The 19,830-nt window shown below is 46.5% G+C and overlaps 1 protein-coding gene and 1 pseudogene across 1 annotated transcript; both read left to right on the top strand.

The window, feature by feature from the left end:
* The first annotated feature begins 6,267 nt into the window (after nucleotides 1-6,267).
* Nucleotides 6,268-10,688, top strand: Rab19 (RAB19, member RAS oncogene family). Its single transcript, XM_027391311.2, has 3 exons — nucleotides 6,268-6,468; nucleotides 7,828-8,011; nucleotides 10,401-10,688. The coding sequence occupies exons 1-3, from the start codon at nucleotides 6,268-6,270 to the stop codon at nucleotides 10,667-10,669; spliced, it is 654 nt and encodes a 217-aa protein (XP_027247112.1). The 3' UTR covers nucleotides 10,670-10,688.
* Nucleotides 10,689-14,884: 4,196 nt separating this feature from the next.
* LOC100773509 lies at nucleotides 14,885-19,527 on the top strand (annotated as a pseudogene).
* Nucleotides 19,528-19,830: the final 303 nt, after the last annotated feature.

Below are 19,830 nucleotides of genomic sequence, written 5' to 3'. Positions count from 1 at the left end.
CAGCCCTCAGAGCAGGAATCCAAAAATCATGATAAACACAAAACATGAAGCTAAGCAGGCTCCAGAAACACCTCCATGTGTTCAGTTCATATGGGTCACTCTAGGGTGATTTTTAGCCTTTGTGGCCACAGGGGAACCAGTCAGCTTCTAGTGAACCCACTGACTGTAGTTTTGCAAAAGACTTTTTTTTTTTTATTGTTAAACAATTTACACCTTAGCATGTCAATTTCAACACACCAAAACCTCTTATCTGAAGCTCCCCAAAGGGACACATGCCAAAGCAATTCCCAGTCACAGGACATCTCAGTCTTCTAAGTCCTTCCACAACCAAGTTTTGCATAGACTTTGAACCTTTAGGAAACTCTCAGATAAGATTTATATACTTCAAACAGAAAGTACTGGACACAAAGGGTAGCAGTCACAAAAGGCAGATCCAGGCCCAGGTGTTAACACCCCGGGAATCAAACCAGCTGCAAAGCTTTACAGGAACTCCCGCCACAGTGGTCAATATGGTAAACATTGCTTACAGGGGCACTCCTGGACCTGGTTCATTTCACAGTCTTCTGGCATTGGTGAAGTCGGCCAAGCTTCTTTTGACGTGCACACGAAGATTTAGACAAACCTTACCAAAGGCCTGAAGACTTCTGGTTAGGAAAGCTGAAGCAACCGAGATCCCCCAGCAGAGGAGAGGCTGAAACAATCAATGATCTACACCAGAGAGCCTTAGGGCCACCCAACCCCCAACACAGAGACATCAGAATGTTTTTTACAGCTCAGGGTGCAAAGGAAAGGGATAATGAGGGGCTGGAGAGCTGACTGTTCTTCCAGAGGACCTGGGTTCAATCCCCAGCACCAACATGGTGCCTCATAACTGTTTATAAATCCAGGGGATTTGTTGTCCTCTTCTGACCCTCTCTAGTACCAGGCATGTACATGGTGCACATATGTGCAAGCAAAACACCTTACACAGTAAAATAAAATACAACTAAAAAGGAGGGAGACTCAGGTAAGCGAGGGAACATATCCATGCAGGTTGCCAAGGGAAGTGCCTCAGTTTATACACAGGTGTGGGCAAAAAGCAAAACCTAGTGAGTGGCTTTCCAAATTGTATGCATTTTGGTTTTCCATCCGTGGATTTTAAAATAAAGTAGGAGGGGAGATGTGATGCTGGGGAGATGGCCCAGTGGTTAAGAGAAACTTCTGTTCTAGAGAACCTGAGTTCAGTTCCCAGCACCCATATCAGTCAGCTTACAGCCTGCCATAACTCTAGTTCCAAGGAATCCTATGCCTTTTTCTGGTCTCCTCAGGGAACCGAATATGTAGCATACACACACACACACACACACACACACACACACACACACAGAGAGAGAGAGACAGAGAGAGACAGAGAGAGACAGAGAGAGACAGAGAGATGCAGACAGAGAGACAGAGAGAGATACACTCATTCACAAAAATTAAAATTAATTGAAAAACTAAAAATGAGGTAGAAAGGCATCCATCAGGTTATTTGTTTATTTTTTGTTTTTCAAGACAGGGTTTCTCAGTGTAGCTCTAGCTGTCCTGGCACTCACTCTGTAGACCAGGCTGGCCTGCCTTAGCCTCCCAAGTGCTGGGATTAAAAAACTATTTTAACACTTGATTTCCACCTCTAGGTGTTCTCCCAATGTACAATGTGGGCTGGGTCCGAATCAACTAACCTTTTTTTTTGGGGGGGGGGGGTGTTTAACAATAATCATTACCAAAAGAAAGAAAGAAAACATTTACAGCTCCCCTCGATGACATTGACACCACAGGACCTTATTTCCTGCCCCAGTCCACACATTTGTGGTGGAGCTTGACCTATACTATATCCAGTTTCCAGTTTGTGAAGTAGTTCTCAAAACCACAGCCAGAAGCAAGGGCAGACAGTGTCTTGTTTTTTCTAGCTCTAAACAGAGTGAACTTAGAGTTACCTTGCTTAAAAGAGATATTCCTGAAAATCCTTGTGTGGGTGAAATTTGAGATAAGATGAATCACGACTTAAGGATTGTTTGAAGGCCTCAGAGACACAATGTCCTTGAACAGGGGAGGATTGTCTCCTATTTCAGGACTGTGTGATATGAATGATGGGAACTGAACTCAAGTCACCTGGAAGAGCAGCAAGTGTTCTTATCCACTGAACCATCTCTTCTGCTTGAAAATCTTATAATAGGCTCTGAGAAGTGCTTAATTAATGGAGTCTAGAATTGATAGATTCTTTGGGTGGAAATAGAAGGAAAAAAAAAAAACTCATCTCATATATTTGTTCCTATTGCCAGCATCAAGGACTGATCAATTCTAGGTTTTATCACACTTAAAAATTAGCCTGTGAGCCGGGTGTTGGTGTCGCATGCCTGCCTTTAATCCCAGCACTCGGGAGGCAGAGGCAGGGTTTCTCAAAAAAAAAAAAAAAAGTCTCTGCTGTGTGGTAGAACTTTTTTTCTTGCCATTTATTTATTGATTTTTTTGAGACAGGGTTTTCCTGTGTGGCTTTGGAGGCTGTCCTAGAACTAGCTCTTATAAACCAGGCTGGTCTCGAACTCAGAGATTCGTCTGCCTCTGCCTCCCGAGTGCTGGGATTACAGGCGTGTGCCTCCACCAGCTGGTATGTGGTAGAACTTTTAATTAAGACCCCCCCAACACACACACACCCCATATGCAGTAAAGCATCTTTATTTTATTTTAGTGCTGAGAACAGCACCTAAGGCCTTGCAATTACTAGGCAAGTATTCTTTCTACCACTGACCTAAATCCCCAAACTGCTCGAAGTTCTTTTAATTCTGGGACTTTTCGTTTCGTTTGCTTGGTTTGGGGATTCTTGTTATATTATTTTTGGGTTTTTATTTTACATTTTTTAAACCTTTTTTTGGTTTTGTTTTGGTTTTGCCTATGGACATGTATGTGCTCGTGCATGTATGCGTGGCCAGAGAACTACTTGCCACTGGGGTTAGAATTCAGGTCTTCAAGCTTGGCAGCAGGCACCTTTACCCACTGAGACACCTTGCGGATCCGTGTTTTACTTTTTTGTTTTGTTTTGTTTTTAAGATTTATTTATTTTTATCTATACAGTGTTCTCCCTTTGTTTTACTTTTTTTTTTTTTCTTAAGTTACCTGAGCACCTCCTTTCTTCTAGTGACTTCTCAAACCGAGTCACTCAAGACCCAGATCGGTATCTTCCTTTAAGACGATGTCATCTCTGTTTACAGCCTCCCAGCCCAGCCAAATAAGCAAGTATGTCAGGCAGGATGTAGGATGAAGGATGCCAAGCGAAAGAGGAACAGGGCGGCTCAGCAGGTGTCGGTTGAGTAAAAGGCGGTTCCTCTGTGGGCTTTCTCCTGATCTGATGAATTCTAGCAGGAAAGCTCGCTGTGTGTGCTAAACCCGGCGCTAGCCAGCACCTCACCTAGGGCTTCGGGATCCTTGCAGGTGGGAGGGATTGCCCTTGTTTCCCTTTCGCTTTCTCGGGTCACCAAACCCCACGCCAGGGGCCGGAACTACAAGGCCGGAGGGAGAAGGGAACCGGGAGAAAAAGCAAACACTGCCTGCTCGCCCGCTCGCCCGCCCGCCCTCCCGCCAGCAAGGTGAGAGAGGGGACGGGTGAGCCACAGGTGCCCCGGGAAGAGGCTGCGGGAATGGGGAACGGTGCTGTCTGGGAGCGTTCGTTCTGCCGGTTTCTCCATGCAGGGCTTGTATGTTGGCTTAAAGGGGGTTTTTGCCGGATCCCGGGCACTTTGAAGGGAGAAAAGAGGATGGGGACTTGGAAACAAGGTTTCAGCTCTCGTTACAGCGATCAGATGCCGGAAGTGGAACGGCTTTCTTTAGTTGAAAAGACACAGAAGAGTAAAAATGTGGTTTGATTGTATCTCTTCTTACCGGATCGTTTCTCCATAAGTGATCTCAGGGCCACCCAACAGAGGTCCTAGACCGTCCCTTTCCTCTTCAAAGCCTTTGGTTTCTACCAAAGTATAGACTAGGTATTTGTGTGCATTTTTACTTACCAAAATAGACACGAGCATTTGTGTGCGTTTTTATTTGTCTGTCACTATAGGCATGGGCTTTTCTATGGCATCTGAGAAAACCAAAGAATAAATCAAGGAGAAACGAGGTTTACTTATGACAGGAGCAGTTTACCGAACCTCGAATTCAATCATCAAAGTATTTTGGGTATTTTGGTTTCATGAGATATTTGGTAAGGAGACCTAACTTAGTGTGTGGGTGATGGTTTAAGTGCCTGAGTATCTGCGCTTTCGGGAATATGCTTGCTGCTTCAAATATCTGCTGAGTTGTCATGCGGACTAGGAATTCAACATATTACAAAGCAAGGGGAGCTCTGAGACTGACAGATGGGACTCCCAGGAGACAGGGTTCAGCCCATGGACTGTAGAGCCGCCCCAGTGCACAATGGTTTTCAGGAGAAATCGAGTTCCTTGAGATTGAAGACATTTAGGCACCGGTGAATATTAAAACAGAGATGCTGAACGTGGGAATGTAGTTGCAGGTGATTGACAAATTGACTGGTGGGTCTCAAATCTCACCAGATTCACTTGGGGAACACGTACTTATGTATCGGTTACTGTTGTAATTTTTATCTGTGTGTGTTCATGTGTGTGCACACTGTGTGGCAGCCAGAAGTCAGCCTCAGGTGGCACCCTCAGCACCATCTACTCTGGATTTAGAAACAGGGTCTATCATTTGCTTGGAGTTCACTGGGTGGCTAGGCTGATTGACCAGTGAGCCCCAGAGATCCTTTTGTATCCACCTCCCCAGAGATAGGGCCACAAGCACATGCCACCATGTCTGGCTTTTTTTTTTTTTTTTAATGTAAATACACGTAAATTTTTTTTTGTTTTTTGTTTTTCGAGACAGTTTCTCTGTGGCTTTGGAGGCTGTCATAGAACTCACTCTTGTGGACCAGGCTGGTCTCAAACTCAGAGATCCGCCTGCCTCTGCCTCCCGAGTGCTGGGACTAAAGGCATGTGCCACCAATGCTCAGCAAAATAAATATTTTTTAAATGTTTTATTTTTATCTTATGTGTGTGGATGGTTTGTTTGCATGTGTATCTATGTTCTGCATGCATGCAGTGCCCATAGAGGCCAGAAGACAGTATTGGATCTCCTGAAACTGCAGTTTCAGATGGTTATGAGGCAGCGTGCAGGTGCTAGGAACCAAACCTGCGTTCTCTGAAAGAGCAGTCAATGCTCTTAACTACTGACTCTTCTCTCCAGCCCCATCAATGTGGATGGATAGATGTATGTATGTATGTATGTAGTGGGTCTGAGGTAGGCTCTAAGAATATATATTTTTAATTATCTCCTCCAGCTAATTCTGATAATCATTAAGTTTGGCAATACCAACAGTAGAAAGCGTTAAGCTATCCCCTTTTCCATGCTATGATTTCCCATAGAGTTCTCCCCAGGTCCTCCAGTTACTATGTAACCTTAGCTTTCTTGGAACTTGCTATGTAGACCAGGCTGGCCTTGAACTCAGAGAAGCCCTGCTTCCTGAGTGTGGGCCACCCCATCTGGCCCTGCCCTATCATTCTAACCAAAGTTTTAATTTTGAATATCCTCAAAATTCTAATTTCCTGTCTGAGAAAAATGGATTGCTGCCCAGAACCAAAAGGCCACATAGGTGCTGGCAAGATGGTGCCAAGGTTGAAAGCACCTGAGTTCAATCCAGCAGCCACTTCAAGCTCACAGCTACTTATCACTCCAGTTCCAGGGTACCCAATACCTCTGGCCACTTCAGGCACTGTAACTCATGTGTACTCACAGACCTGGGAGTCCTTAAACTGTCTTCCCAGTCAAACCTTGTCACTTGTCATGAGCTGAAGGGGCAGCCAGACTTCTAGTGGCTGGGGGCATATCTTCCCCCTGACTGAAGGCCAGGGAGTTACTCCTGTAGGCATTACCTCACTATCCTGCTCTTTGAGCACCTCATCTTCAAGACTGGGATCTAATTGGTAAAGTTGACTACACTATGTTCTCATCAAAGAATGGCCTTATCAGTGGGAGGGCTTTCCTGAAGCTGTGTCCACATATGCCTGGGGTGTGGGCTTACAGGGCAACTGCCTCCACCTGAGCAGTCATGACATCCTTCACCCGTGAGGAGGTTTGTCCCGTTAAAGTCTCCACTACCCCAGCTTGCCTTCCCTGGATCCCCGGTGCAGGAGCCTGGTAGGAGCTCAGTAGAGAAAAACTGAATGCTGTGTTTCCTCCCTGAGTCTGTTCTAGGAAGCCAGAGCCATGCAGTTCTCCAGCTCAGCCCAAGCAGCCGATGAGAACGTGGACTATTTGTTCAAGGTCATCCTCATCGGAGATTCCAACGTGGGGAAGACGTGCGTGGTACAGCATTTCAAATCTGGAGTCTACAGCGAGTCACAGCAAAACACCATTGGGGTGGACTTCACAGTACGCTCCCTCGAGATAGACGGCAAGAAAGTGAAGGTCAGAGGAGCACTGGGAATAGATCCATTGTTTTAGCCAGAGCCCCCATTTTAAGTAAGGTATAAGAAGCCATAAAAGGGGATACTGCTGCCAGGTGGTGGTCACCCACACCTTTAATCCCGGCAAGTGGATCTACGTAAATTCGAGGCCAGCCTGGTCTACAGAGCTAGTTCCAAGACAGCCAGAGCTGAGAAACCCTGTCTCAAAAAAACAAACAAACAAAAAGATAAAACAAAGTCAGCCAGCCCTAGCATGATAGCTGGCCACCAAGCCTGATGACCTGATTTCCTTCCCTGGGCCCTACTAGGAGAGACTCTGCCCTGTCCTGCATACCTGTAGAGGGCAAGAGGTCCTTGTGCACACAGATAAGCACTGAAGAATCCAGGGAAAGTTCAACTCAAAGGTTTATCTCTCTTCAGGGACATTGCTTCCTCCTAGGAAAAGATGCAGTTTACACACTGGTGATCCTTTGCTGTCTGTAGAGCCAGGCTTCACCTGCCCCCCTCTGCCCCCCAGAATTTATATTTTATTTATCCCAGACATTTCCCCCCTAAATCTTGAGCATTGCTTCTAAGTCTATTAAACCCATCCTTTATGAGTGATGTCACTCTGCTTTATACAGCAGCCTAAGTGACTTTTCCCCCTTTGGTTTTACAAGACAGGGTTTCTCTTTGTAGCCTTTGCTGTCCTAAAACTCCTAGAACCTTTGAGGCAGAGGGAGGCAGATTGCTGTGAGTTCGAGGCCAGCCTGGTCTACAGAGCAAGTGCCAGGACAGGCTCCAAAGCTACACAGAGAAAAACTGTCTCAAAAAGCAAAAAACAAAACACAAAACTATATATATATATATGTATATATATATATATGTGTGTGTGTGTTGATATATATCTATATCTATATAGATATAGGTATCTATATATAGATATAGATATATAGATATATAGATATAGATATAGATATATCCATGAATAAATAATTCTCCAATCAGTAGAAGCCCCTCAAGGTGATTCCTAAACCAGAAAGCACTGCCTGTGCTTTTGGCCCTGCCTGGTTCTACTGAATTGAATGCATTGAAGTAAGACCTGGGAATTTATTTGTCCTTTTTAAAAAATTGATTATTTATTTGCTGTGTGGGCATGCCTGCCACTGAGTGTATGTGAAAGCTGGAGGACATCCTGCCAGAGTTGGCTCTTTCCCTCCACCATGTGGGTCCCAGGGATTGAACTCAGGTCATCAGGCTTGGCAGCAGCACCTTTACCCACTAAGCTGTTTCCACAGCCCACAGGAAACTATTTGTAAGGTCACTTAAACGAACGGATATCCATGCTGCTGTACCTCCTGTTACCTCTTCTGCCCCGCAGATGCAGGTGTGGGACACCGCGGGCCAGGAGCGCTTCCGCACCATCACCCAAAGCTACTACCGAAGTGCCCACGCAGCCATCATCGCCTATGACCTCACACGTCGGTCCACATTCGAGTCTGTCCCTCACTGGATTCATGAGATAGAAAAATACGGAGCAGCTAACTTGGTCATCATGCTGATCGGTAGTTAGCTTTTCTTGACCCGCCTCTGCCCGTGCTCTGCTTGCTTTCCTTCCTAGTGGACTATGAAATCCTATTAGTCGTAGAGTGAAGCCATTTCAGCCAGCAGAATAACCAGAATAATGGTCCTCAGGAGGCAAAAGGCGGTTGAGTTCAACAGGACTAAGTAGGCGGTGTTGGTTCAAACTTCAGGAGTCTGAACCCAAGTAGTTTATTTTAGGAATATTTAAACATAGCACAATCTGGTGGAACTTTCCTGCTGATAAATAACTCAATTTCATGTGCACAATAAAGCATAAAGTAAGCTAAATAAAGGTTACGGGCCAGGCGTTGGTGGCGCAGGCCTTTAATCCAGCACTTGGGAGGCAGAGGCAGGCAGATCTCTGTGAATTCGAGGCCAGTCTGGTCTACAGAGGGAGTGCCAGGACAGCCAGAGCTGTTAAACAGAGAAATGCTATCTAGAAAACAAACAAACGAACAAAAGGCCCCCAACTCCCAAGGAGCCACTCAGAGGAATGTGACTGCCCAAGGAATGACTACTTGTGGGTATGTAAATTCCTAAGTGAAACTTTAAAAAAAAACAACATAAAAGTTCACTAGAAGTTGGTCATGTGAGTCCAGGTATCTGGGTGATGAGGCAGGTAAACCGAGGGTTCAGGAGGATCCTGGGGAGATGACCCAGTCAATGAAGGGCTTAAAAGCATGAGGTCAAGAGTTCAGGTCAGGTCCCCAGCTCCAGGTCAAAGGCAGGTGCTGTGGCACAGATCTGTGACCCCAGTGCTGGGAAGTAGAGACAGGAGGACCATCAAGTTTATCAGCCAGCCAGTCTGTCTGAACCAGTGAGGTCAGAGCTCACTGAGACCGTATCTCAAAAAAGAAAAGCACTTAGGAGGCAACTTCTTGTGGCAGGTGTTAAAATTTTTGAAGAAAAAGAAGAAAAGAGGTGGATGAGACATGAGACTAAGAGACATATTAGACATATTAACCAGTTTATTATAGGCCCAGCAGAGTAGGGAGACTGAGAAGAGAAACAGAGTTAATGGCTGACCGCCATGGCCACTCGCCATAGAGAGAGAGAGAAGAGAAGCAGAAGCAAACACAGAGAGGAGAAGAGTAGAGAGTAGAGGGAAGAAGAAGCAGAGAGAGAGCGAAGCAGGGAAGTTGGAGCTTTTAAAGGGAAGGCTGCACATGCGCACTGAGTCCTCACGCAGGCTGTAAATGCGTGGTGGGTGATGTGGTGATGGCACATCCCTGTGCCCTGACTGTTGTCAGGGGGCGGGGTCTGCCTCTTAAAGAGGTAGAGCCCATCAGCATTAAAGCCTGAACCTTTCAGTAGGTTACACTGATGTCTGCCTCATAAGGTTCTTAGGCATATGGAATTTCTTTTCTTAAGCTGTCAAAGGACTGGGGTCAAATATTTCAGGGACAAATATTTCAGAATTCAGAATTTGTTAGATTTCTGGTACATTTGGTGTTCTATAAGAGCACTGCAGGGCCTGGGCTACCACCTATTGACTGGGACTATGTAACCAGGTTCAGGCTAGCCTGGGCTACATGAGAACCTGTCTGAAAGAACACAGAGGGGCTGAGTAAGATGGCTAAAGGATAAAGGCACTTGCCACCAAGCTTTAAAACCTGAGTTTAATCCCCAAGAAAAATAACTCTTGAAAGTTGTCCTCTGACTTCCACATATGTGCTGTGGCATAGGAGTGAGTGCCCCACACTCCCAACACAATAAATCATGTAATTTTTTTTTTTTTTTGAGACAGGACTTCTCTGTGTAGTACTGGCTGTCCTGGAACTCACTCTATAGACCAGCCCGGCCTTGAACTCAAAGATTTTCTTGCCTCTGCCTCCCAAGTACTGAGATTAAAGGCACGCACCACTACTGCCTGGCTATAAATGTAATTTTTTTCAAGATTTGTTTATTATGTATACAACATTCTGCCTTCATGTATTCCTGCATGCCAGAAAAGGGCACCAGATCTCATTATAGATGGTTGTGAACCACCATGTCGTTGCTGGGAATTGAAGAACTCAGGACCTCTGGAAGAGCAGCCAGTGCTCTAAACCTCTGAGCCATCTCTCCAGCCCCCATAAATGTAATTTTAAAAAAATTTTAAAAGTACAAAGACAGACTGGGTGGTGGTGGCGCATGCCTTCAATCCCAGCACTCCGGAGGCAGAGGCAAAGGATCTTTGTGAGTTCAAGGTCAGCCTGGTCTATAGAGGGGGATCTGGGACATACTCTAAAACTACAGAGAAACCATTTCAAAAAAAACAAACAAAGTACAAAGATAGAGGGAAGAGAAGAGAAGGGGATAGAAAATTCATTTTCGATAAAGACAGTTTATGTTATTGAGCTCTTATATTTACACATCTTTCACCTGCAGGAAACAAATCGGACCTGTGGGAGAATCGGCGCGTACTGTTTGAGGATGCCTGCACACTGGCTGAGAAGTATGGCCTCCTGGCTGTCCTGGAGACATCCGCTAAGGAGTCCAGGAACATAGATGAAGTCTTCGTGCTCATGGCGAAGGAGTTAATTGCCCGAAATAGTCTGCACCTGTATGGAGAGAGTATCCAGCAAGGTCTCTCCCAGGATTCCAGTCCAATTCTTGTGGCCCAGGGTCCCAGGGAGAACACCCGCTGTACTTGCTGAACTTGTACGGAAGACTGGCACAAAAGCCAGGGTATCCAGATGCCAGTGTCTTCAGGTAGCATTGCAGGCAGAGCCTTATTCCTGGCCTGAATGGGCAGCACAGACTCTGAGGGAAGGGGACACCACTGTCCTCAAGGACTCCTAGTGAAATGAGGACCTCAGGCCCTGGTGGAAGAGGTTTAGGAAGGACTTTCCCCATCCTGATCTCTGTCTCCCCAAGACCCCAACTGTTTTGTAGTAGAGTTTGCTTTCACAGTAGTGAAAGGAGGGAACAGGAATATGCAGAGAGTATATTGGAACATTCTAGATTTGGAAATAGCCCAGGATGGGGTAGGGGAAGGTCTGTAACGAAAAGCCAGACTGCTTCCTGACAGTCACAGGTCTTCTTCCTGGGGAACAAAGGCTGTTGGCTAAAAGCCTGAAATTCCATCTTGCCAAATGGTCAGGAACCAGGAGGCAGATGGAACCAGCTCCATCCCTGTGGATCTGTGTGAGCATCCAGGTGGACGAGATGCTTACCATCAACTCCTAAATCACCAAATTACCTACATTGGAATTCAATTGTTGCTGGGCGGTGGTGGTGCATGCCTTTAATCACAGCACTCAGGAGGCAGAGGCAGGAGGATCTCTGTGAGTTTAAGGCCAGTCTGGTCTACAGAGTGACTTCCAGGACAGCCTCCAAAGCTACACAGAGAAACCCTGTCTCAAAAAACAAACAAACAAAAGTTGTTCTAATTGTTCTACAATGATTTGCAAACCAGTATTGTGTCGTGTCACCTCCCATAAGATGTGGCCAAAGAGCAGGAGAAGCCTTTTTGTGGTGGAATAGCCCCCACTTTCAGAACTACAGACAGAGGGTTTGGGTGTAGCTCAGTGGTACAGCACTTGGTGAGCATGTACAATGTCGCACTGCAAAAACAAACAGCAAATAAATAAATGAAAAAAAAACAGTAATAAATTGACAGTAACATAAAGGAGAGCCAGGCATGGTGGTGTAAGACCGCAGTCCCAGCTCCTAGAAAGTAGAGATGGGAGAGGCAGTTTTGGAACCCATCTTTGTGGGGCTTCAGTCAGATCCAGCTGACTTGCCTGGTTTGTACCTGAGAGGGGGAGTGTGGATTGATAAATGGCAGGTAAAGACACTAAGAAAAAGACAGAGACACAGACTAGAGTCGAGAGAGTAATCCAGTGAATACTGGACGACCCAAGTTTATTCTTGAACATTCGTAAGTACCCTAACCAAAAGGGGGACATGGTATAAGGAACAAACAGACTTTCTTTCCCTAATTCTCCAGACATTTGGTAACTACACCTTAGACTCAATTTCCCCTTATCCGGCCTTGATGGTCAAGAGTAACCTCACCTCAGATCAAGTCTGTTGTTATTAGATAAGACATCCCCTACCAAGACATCCTACAGCAACCTTACACCTTTAGGTCTTTTGACTTACCAAGGACAGTTTGAACTCTCTGACCTTGAGCCAAGATGAATTGGAGCCATCTTTATGCCCCCTCCCCCGCCCCTGACGAGGCAGAAGTTGAAGGTCATCCTGCCTACATTACTGAATGTGAGGCCAGCCTAGGTCTGCCTGAGACCCTGTCTTATTATATTATAGAGTAGGATTTGGTTTTGCAGGCCTGTAATCTCATTTACTCAAGTTCCTGAGGCAGGAGGATCAGAAATTCAAAACCAGCGCTGAAGAATTATCCTCTTGCCAAGGATCTGAGTCTGGTTCCTGGCACCCGTGTTGGGCAGCTCTCACAGCTCTCAACAGCCTGGAACTCTTGCCCCTCTGGACTTTTAGACTTCACAAGAGCCTACACTCCACATGTACATGGTCTCTCTCTCTCTCTCTCTCTCTCTCTCTCTCTCTCTCTCTCTCTCTCTCTCTCTCTCTCTCACACACACACACACACACACACACACACACACACCCCTAAATCTATAAAAACTTCAAGACCTGCCTTGACTACAGAGCAAGTTGAAGGCCAGCATGGCCAATTTTTCAAGGCTCTAACTCAAAACAAAGGGCTGGGGATATGTAGTGATAGGGTGCTTGTCCTAACATGTTCCGGGTCCTGGGTTCAATCCCCAGTGCCAGAAAGCAAACCAAAAACCTACTGAAATGTAAAGGAGACAAGGAAGGGGTACTATTAGGGTCACACCCAGCATACAAGGGGTCCCTTAACTTCAGGAGTCTGAGCCACAGAAGGCAGCAGGTAGTCAGCTGTTCCTCTGTGACTGACAGGAGTTGGGTGAAACCCATGGGGAGTCAACAGGCCCTCATTTGCCAGCTCCAGTGCCACTAGCTGAAGCACACCTGTGGCCTCTCCACATACTCTCACCCAGCTACCTTGGCTTGGTCTCCTTTCACTGCTCTCTTTCTAGCACCTAGGCTGGGGAGGGGGGTGGTGAGGATGGGGTGGGGCAGGGGAGTGCTATACTCTCCAAAAGCACTCCCATCCTCCCTAAGGCCAGCCTTGATATTGATCACCTCTTGCTTCTCCTGAGGACAGTAGGTAGGAATGGGAACTTGACCTTAGCCAACAGGCCGAGACACAATAAAACTTAAATTGTGACCTTCATATATCCACACATGAATCCACCACGGTGGGATGAGAGAAGCAATAGAGAGGCCTGTCTCACCCAGCTCTTGCTAAGCAGGAGGCTCTTCACATTTCCTCACTCGAGCTTCCTCTGGGAAACTCAAGGTTGGTTTTTTTTGTTTTTGTTTTTGTTTTTTGTTTTTTTGAGATGGTTTCTCTGTGTAGCTTTGGAGCCTGTCCTGGCAGTCCCTCTGGAGACCAGGCTGGCCTTGAATTCCCAGAGATCCATCTGCCTCTGCCTCCGGAGTGCTGGGATTAAAGGCGTGTGCCGCCACCACGTGGCTCTATGGCACACATTTCTAATTCCAGCACTTACACATGGGTATCTCTCACAAGTTCAAGGCCAGTTGGGACTACATTGGGAAAGCCTACTTCAAAAGACAGGCACTGCTGGCCCTGTTTTTCTGCTTGTTTACCTAGTTTGAGACAGGGTCTCACTCTGTATCCATCCCTCTCTGTCCTAGAACTCAGAGACCCACCTCTGGCATGCTGGGTTTAAAAGCCTGTGACACCATCCTCAGCAGCACCCAATCCCAACACCGAAGGCAGAGGTAGGTGGATCTCTGTGAGTTCCAGGACAACTGGTCTACACAGTAAGTTTACTGTATAGCCAGGCAGCCAGCACTACATAGTGAGACCTCGTTTCAAAAAAGACAGACAAAAAATCAAAACCAAACCAAACCAACAAAATTGTTTGCACCTTGAAAGGAGGTGACAGGCCAGGCATTGGTGGTGCACGCCTTTAATCCCAGCACTCGGAAGGCAGAGGCAGGTGGATCTCTGTGAGTTCGAGACCAGCCTGGTCTACAAGAGCTAGTTCCAGGATAGGCTCCAAAGCTACACAGAGAAACCCTGTCTCAAAAAGAGGTGACAGAAATGCCTGTGGACGGACACTAATTCTTCCTTGCTCTACAATTCCCACCAACACTCTAAAATTCTCATCTTTTACGATCATACACCTTTGAGGGGGATTTGGATTCAAACAGTCCTCCCTACAGGTTCCATGTATGAGAAGAATCCATCTGAACACCGGGAACCTCTTATTAACCAATCCAGGCTACTGTTGAAATTCTCCAGCACACACTTGAGAGGGACTCAGGAGATGCATGGACTGGAGGTCTCTGTGGATGATACACACAAAAGTCTTGCCTGCTATAAAGAGTGAGGCAGGCTTCCCAAAGCTTGTTAGGCTCCTGACTGCCCTGTAAAACCATTCCTGGCGGACTTGGCCTCAGACTCAGCGATGGACAGGCTGGGTAGAATAGAATTATGGCCATTTTCACACATCCTCAATATTGTTTAGCCAGCAACCAGGGAGTTATATGAAATCAAGATCCCAGAGGGGTGTTTTGGAAAAGTAAAGATATAAAACTCTTCATTCAGTATTTGTCCAGGAGTATGAAATGCATGAGGAAATACTTGTTAATAATATTTCATAGCTCATAAATTGGCTCTGAGGAGGCTGTGGTGTGGCAAGTGGTCATCAACCATGGTGGCCAGCAGAAGCTGTGAGGGGGCGGGCATCAGCCATGGTGGCCAGCAGAAGCTGTGAGGGGGCGGGCATCAGCCATGGTGGCCAGCAGAAGCTGTGAGGGGGCGGGCATCAACCATGGTGGCCAGCACAAGCTCTGAGGGGGCGGGCATCAGCCATGGTGGCCAGCAGAAGCTGTGAGGGGGCGGGCATCAGCCATGGTGGCCAGCAGAAGCTGTGAGGGGGCGGGCATCAGCCATGGTGGCCAGCAGAAGCTGTGAGGGGGCGGGCATCAGCCATGGTGGCCAGCAGAAGCTGTGAGGGGGCGGGCATCAGCCATGGTGGCCAGCAGAAGCTGTGAGGGGGCGGGCATCAGCCATGGTGGCCAGCAGAAGCTGTGAGGGGGCGGGCATCAGCCATGGTGGCCAGCAGAAGCTGTGAGGGGGCGGGCATCAACCATGGTGGCCAGCACAAGCTCTGAGGGGGCGGGCATCAACCACGGTGGCCAGCAGAAGCTGTGATAAGTGTGCCTTGAGAAACCTTGGCTTTGACAATGGTGAGTAGCCAGTCAAAATACCATCAAATATGGCTCAATGGACTAGTGAAGCCATGTCGTGTGAACTGGTGAACAAAGATCTGTCTGCAAGGATAATAGTGAAGAAAATTCAGTTCCTCACCACTGAGAATGTTCATCTAGCCCTTCCTTCATCATGGAGCTGGACACTAAACAGTTTCAACAGCCAACACTTGAACTGATGAAATGGCTCACCCACCACCATGCCTGACGACCTAAGCTCAGTCCCCCGTGTTGTAATTTAAACACAGTGCGTGAGACAAAGATGCCATGAGACAGGGTTCAAGCACAGTGGTTTGGGGGAAAGGGAGTAGGCGAGACCAGCCTTTGGAGACAGGAACAGCAGGAGATAGAGAGAAAAGGAGGAAGAGGAAAGAGTGAGTGAGTGAGCTAACTCAGGTCCTCATGCTTGGTAGGCAAACACTTTACCAATTTAAGACACCTTCCCAGCCCCCATAACTATCTTAAATAGTGAGCCTTTCTCTGCCCAGGCATGGTGGTACCCAAGTTTAATCCCAGCACTGAGGCAGGAGTTCAAGGCCAGGTTGGTCTACAGAGTGAGTTACAGGACATCCAGGGCTACACAGAGAAACCCTGTCTCCAATAAATGAGTCCTTCTCATTTTCCCGTGAGAGTTAACTTCTTTAAGCTGGTAAATTCAACACAAGTCATAGCCAAAGACAAAGACACAGTAGCTCAGCAGTTGCCTCACCAAGCTGTACTTCCCCCAGTCCCATGACCCTCAGGTGAGCACTCTCTGCATAACCACTTTTCACAAAACTTACTGCCATGGGAAAGGGGGACATCAAGTCACATAAGGACTTGATCTTACTAGACTTGTGTATTTGTGTGAATGTTTTGTGTTAATGTATATATGCGTACTATGCACGTGTGTTGTCTTAACCTCAGCCCGGTGCTACACCTTAATCTACTATTATTTCAGCCAGCAACTGTGACTCTGCAGTTACCAGCCTGCTTCTCTGACAGTGGTCCAGCAGCTCAGGGGTGTAACCTGGTAGGAATTTTGTTCCTGCAGGTAGCTGCTCTGCTGCTAAAGGAAGCTTTAACTAAATATCATTCTGTTTATAAATAAACTCAGTATTCGGGCTGGAGAGATGGCTCAGAGGTTAAAAGCACTGCCTGCTCTTCTAGAGGTCCTGAGTTCAATTCCCAGCAATGACATGGTGACTCTCAACCATCCATAATGAGATCTGGTGCCCTCTCTGACCTGCAGGTACACATGTAGGCAGAACACCATATACATATTAAATAAATTTTAAATAAAAAATGTTTAAAAATAATAATAAAATAAAACAAATTTTATAAAACTAAATAAATAAAAAAAATAAATAACACTCAAAGGCTGGGGTAAAAACCTGTTAGCTTTAGAGAGGTTGAGTAGCAACTAGTTAATCTCTCCTTGCTGGCGTCTCCCAAAGAGTGCATCCTTCTGCTCCAACAAAAACCCCCCAAAAGCCATGGCCACTCCAAATCCCTCCCTACACCTTCTGGTGTTCGTGTCTCTTCCAGATGTCCTCTGATTTCTTTCTGTCAACTAGTTGCTAACTCAGTCTCCTGACCCGAGGTTAATTTTATTTAATTCACACAAATGCAAACTCTGGGTTCAGTGTGACCAAATATCTCCCAATATTCATGGTGTTAGGACTTGAATAGTTTCTTAGTCTAAAACCACAGGAAGAATGAGAGATCTGGTCAACAGCTGCAATCGTCCCAAGCAGCTCACATCTCCACCGGCATCATGACTCCTTCTAACCCCAAACCTGGTAATCTTCTCGCCTTTTCACTCATCCTGTTTTATGGTACTGGGGACTAATGTACTTATTAAGATTTATTTATTGCCAGGCGCACACATTTAATCCCAGCACTCGGGAGGCAGATCTCTGTGAGTTTGAGACCAGCCTGGTCTACAGAGCGAGTGCCAGGACAGCCTCCAAAGCAATACAGAGAAACCATGTCTTGGGGGGAAAAATGTACACAGTATTATTCTGTCTATGCATGCCTATAGGCCTGAAGAAGGCACCTGATCTTATAGATGGCTGTGAGCCACCATGGTTGCTGGGAATTGAACGCAGGACCTCTGGAAGAGCAGCCAGTGCTCTTAACCTCTATGTGAGTTAGTGTACAGTGCAGATGTCCAGAGTCCTGGATCCCCTGGAGCTGCAGTCACAGGCAGTTCTGACCTCCCCAACATGGGTACTGGGGACCAAGCTTGGGACCTCTGAAAGGGCAATGTGTTCCTAACCACTGAGGCATTTCTCCAGTCTCTGAGCCTCAAGCTTTATGAAGACTTGGGGTATGTGAAAGTGGGCTAGAGAGACACTGATATTGAGTTCCCATCTTTATCTCATGTGGCTTTGTGCTGGGAAACTCGTGGAGGTACCATGGAGCTGGAGAGGTGACTCTGGTTAAGAGCACTGGCTGCTCTTCCAATGTATCCAGGTCCGATTCTTAGCACCTCCATTGACTAACAACCAGCCATGGTGGTCTCCACCTTTAATCCCAGTACTTGGGAAACAGAGGCAGGTAAAACTCTGTTCAAGGCTAGTCCAGCCTACATGAATGACTCCAGGGAGACCCTTCCTCAAACAAATAAAACAAGGCATTTCCATGGCTGGTATTTTCTTTCAGAGAACCTGAGTTCAAGTTCCCAGCATCAACACAGTGGCTGACAACCATCTGTATCTCTTCTAGGGGACCTGAAGTGCTTACCATCTTCTGACCTCTGCAGGTCCAAGGCATATAGTACAGACATATAGGCCAAACTTTCATACACAATAATAAATCAAAGAGAGAGAGAGAGAAATTTGGTTGGGAAACTTGGGAGCTGAAGCAGAGTATCACCATGCATTTGGCCTGAGCTCCACGGGGAGGCCTTGTCTCAAAATGTTTATTGGATGTCCAGTTGTGCCTAACATCACAGCCCTGGGTTCAAAGCCCCGAGGAAACTGTGCACAGTGGCACTTGGGCAGTAAAAGGAAGAGGACCAGGAGTTAAGTCAAAGCCACCCTTGACAACACTGGGAGCTCACAGACCACCTGGGATACATGAGATACCATCTCAAAACAGAGACAAAAAGTTATGACAAGCTGCTGGGCATGGTGGCACATGCCTTGAATCTCGGCACTCTGGAGGCAGAAGCATCTGAGTTTGAGGCCAGCCTGGTCTGCATAGCAAGTTCCAGGACAGTCAAGGTGACATAATGAGGCTGGAGAGTCGGCTCAGAAGTTACTAGCACTGGCTGCTCTTCCAAAGGACCTGAGTGCAATTCCTGGCACCAACACTGTGGCTCATAACTGTAACTCTAGTTCCGAGGGATCCAACACTCTCTCCTGGTCTTGGTGTGCACGGCACGTGTGGTTCATAGATATACATGCAGGCAAAACACCCACACAGGCAGGCAATGGTGGCACTCAGAGGCAAGTGGATCTCTGTTGAGTTCAAGGCTAGCCGGGTCTTACAAAGTGAGTTCCAGGATAACCAGAGCCATTACACTGAGAAACCCTGCTTCAAAAGAAAGGAAAGGAAAAGAAAAAGAACAGGCGACCGAGACGGTGGAACTCCACAAGCTGAAGCTTGCTGAACTAAAGCAAGAATGCCTTGCTCGTGGTTTAGAGACCAAGGGAATAAAACAGGATCTTATCAATAGACTCCAGGTGTATCTTGAAGAACATGCTGAAGAGGAAGCAAATGAAGGAAATGTACTGGGAGATGAAACCAAGGAAGAAGAACCAAAGCCTATAGAACTTCCTGTTAAAGAGGAAGAACCTCCTAAAAAATCTGTTGATGTGGCATCAGAAAAGAAGGTGGTAAAAATTACATCTGGAATACCTCAGACAGAGAAGGCAGAAGAGGGCTGAACAACTCAATGTACCTATAAGCTTGGAGAGTAAGAATTTCTTCTGTTCCAACAAAAGGTCTGTCATCTGACACCAACCCTATGGTAAACCTGGATAAACTAAAGGAAAGAGCACGGAGATTTGGTTTGAATGTCTCTTCCATTTCTAGAAAGTCTGAGGATGATGAGAAGCTGAAAAAAAGGAAGGAGAGATTTGGGATTGTAACAAGTTCAGCTGAACTGGAACTACAGAGGATACAGAGGCAAAGAAACAGAAAAGAGCAGAGTGTTTTGGGATTGCATAATGAAAAGTTCATGCTTTCTGCTTCATAGTGGTTTCCGTTTCTCAAATTCTTCATGGTTTTTTATGCGCGCGTGCGCGCACACACACACACACACACACACACACACACACACACACACACGTCATGTGCCTCACAATGAGGAAGCGTGTACCTTAGGTGTGCATCCTTGGATTCCAGCAGCAGTTTGATTTAGCTGTTACTCTGCATTTAAGTTGTTGTATTTTTGTTTATAATTATTTTGCTTACTAATAAATGTAGGGAGACACCCTAGCCCCGCCCAATAGTCCTGGGACAGGTACCAGGTGGACCTGGAACTCGCCCATAAGGGCGTGGTGAAGGAAAGCCGGGG

This window comes from Cricetulus griseus (assembly GCF_003668045.3).
Source record: "Cricetulus griseus strain 17A/GY chromosome 1 unlocalized genomic scaffold, alternate assembly CriGri-PICRH-1.0 chr1_0, whole genome shotgun sequence".
Classification (NCBI taxonomy): Eukaryota; Metazoa; Chordata; class Mammalia; order Rodentia; family Cricetidae; genus Cricetulus; species Cricetulus griseus.
Note: the sequence above shows the minus strand (reverse complement) of the source record. Positions and strands in the feature narration are given on the sequence as shown.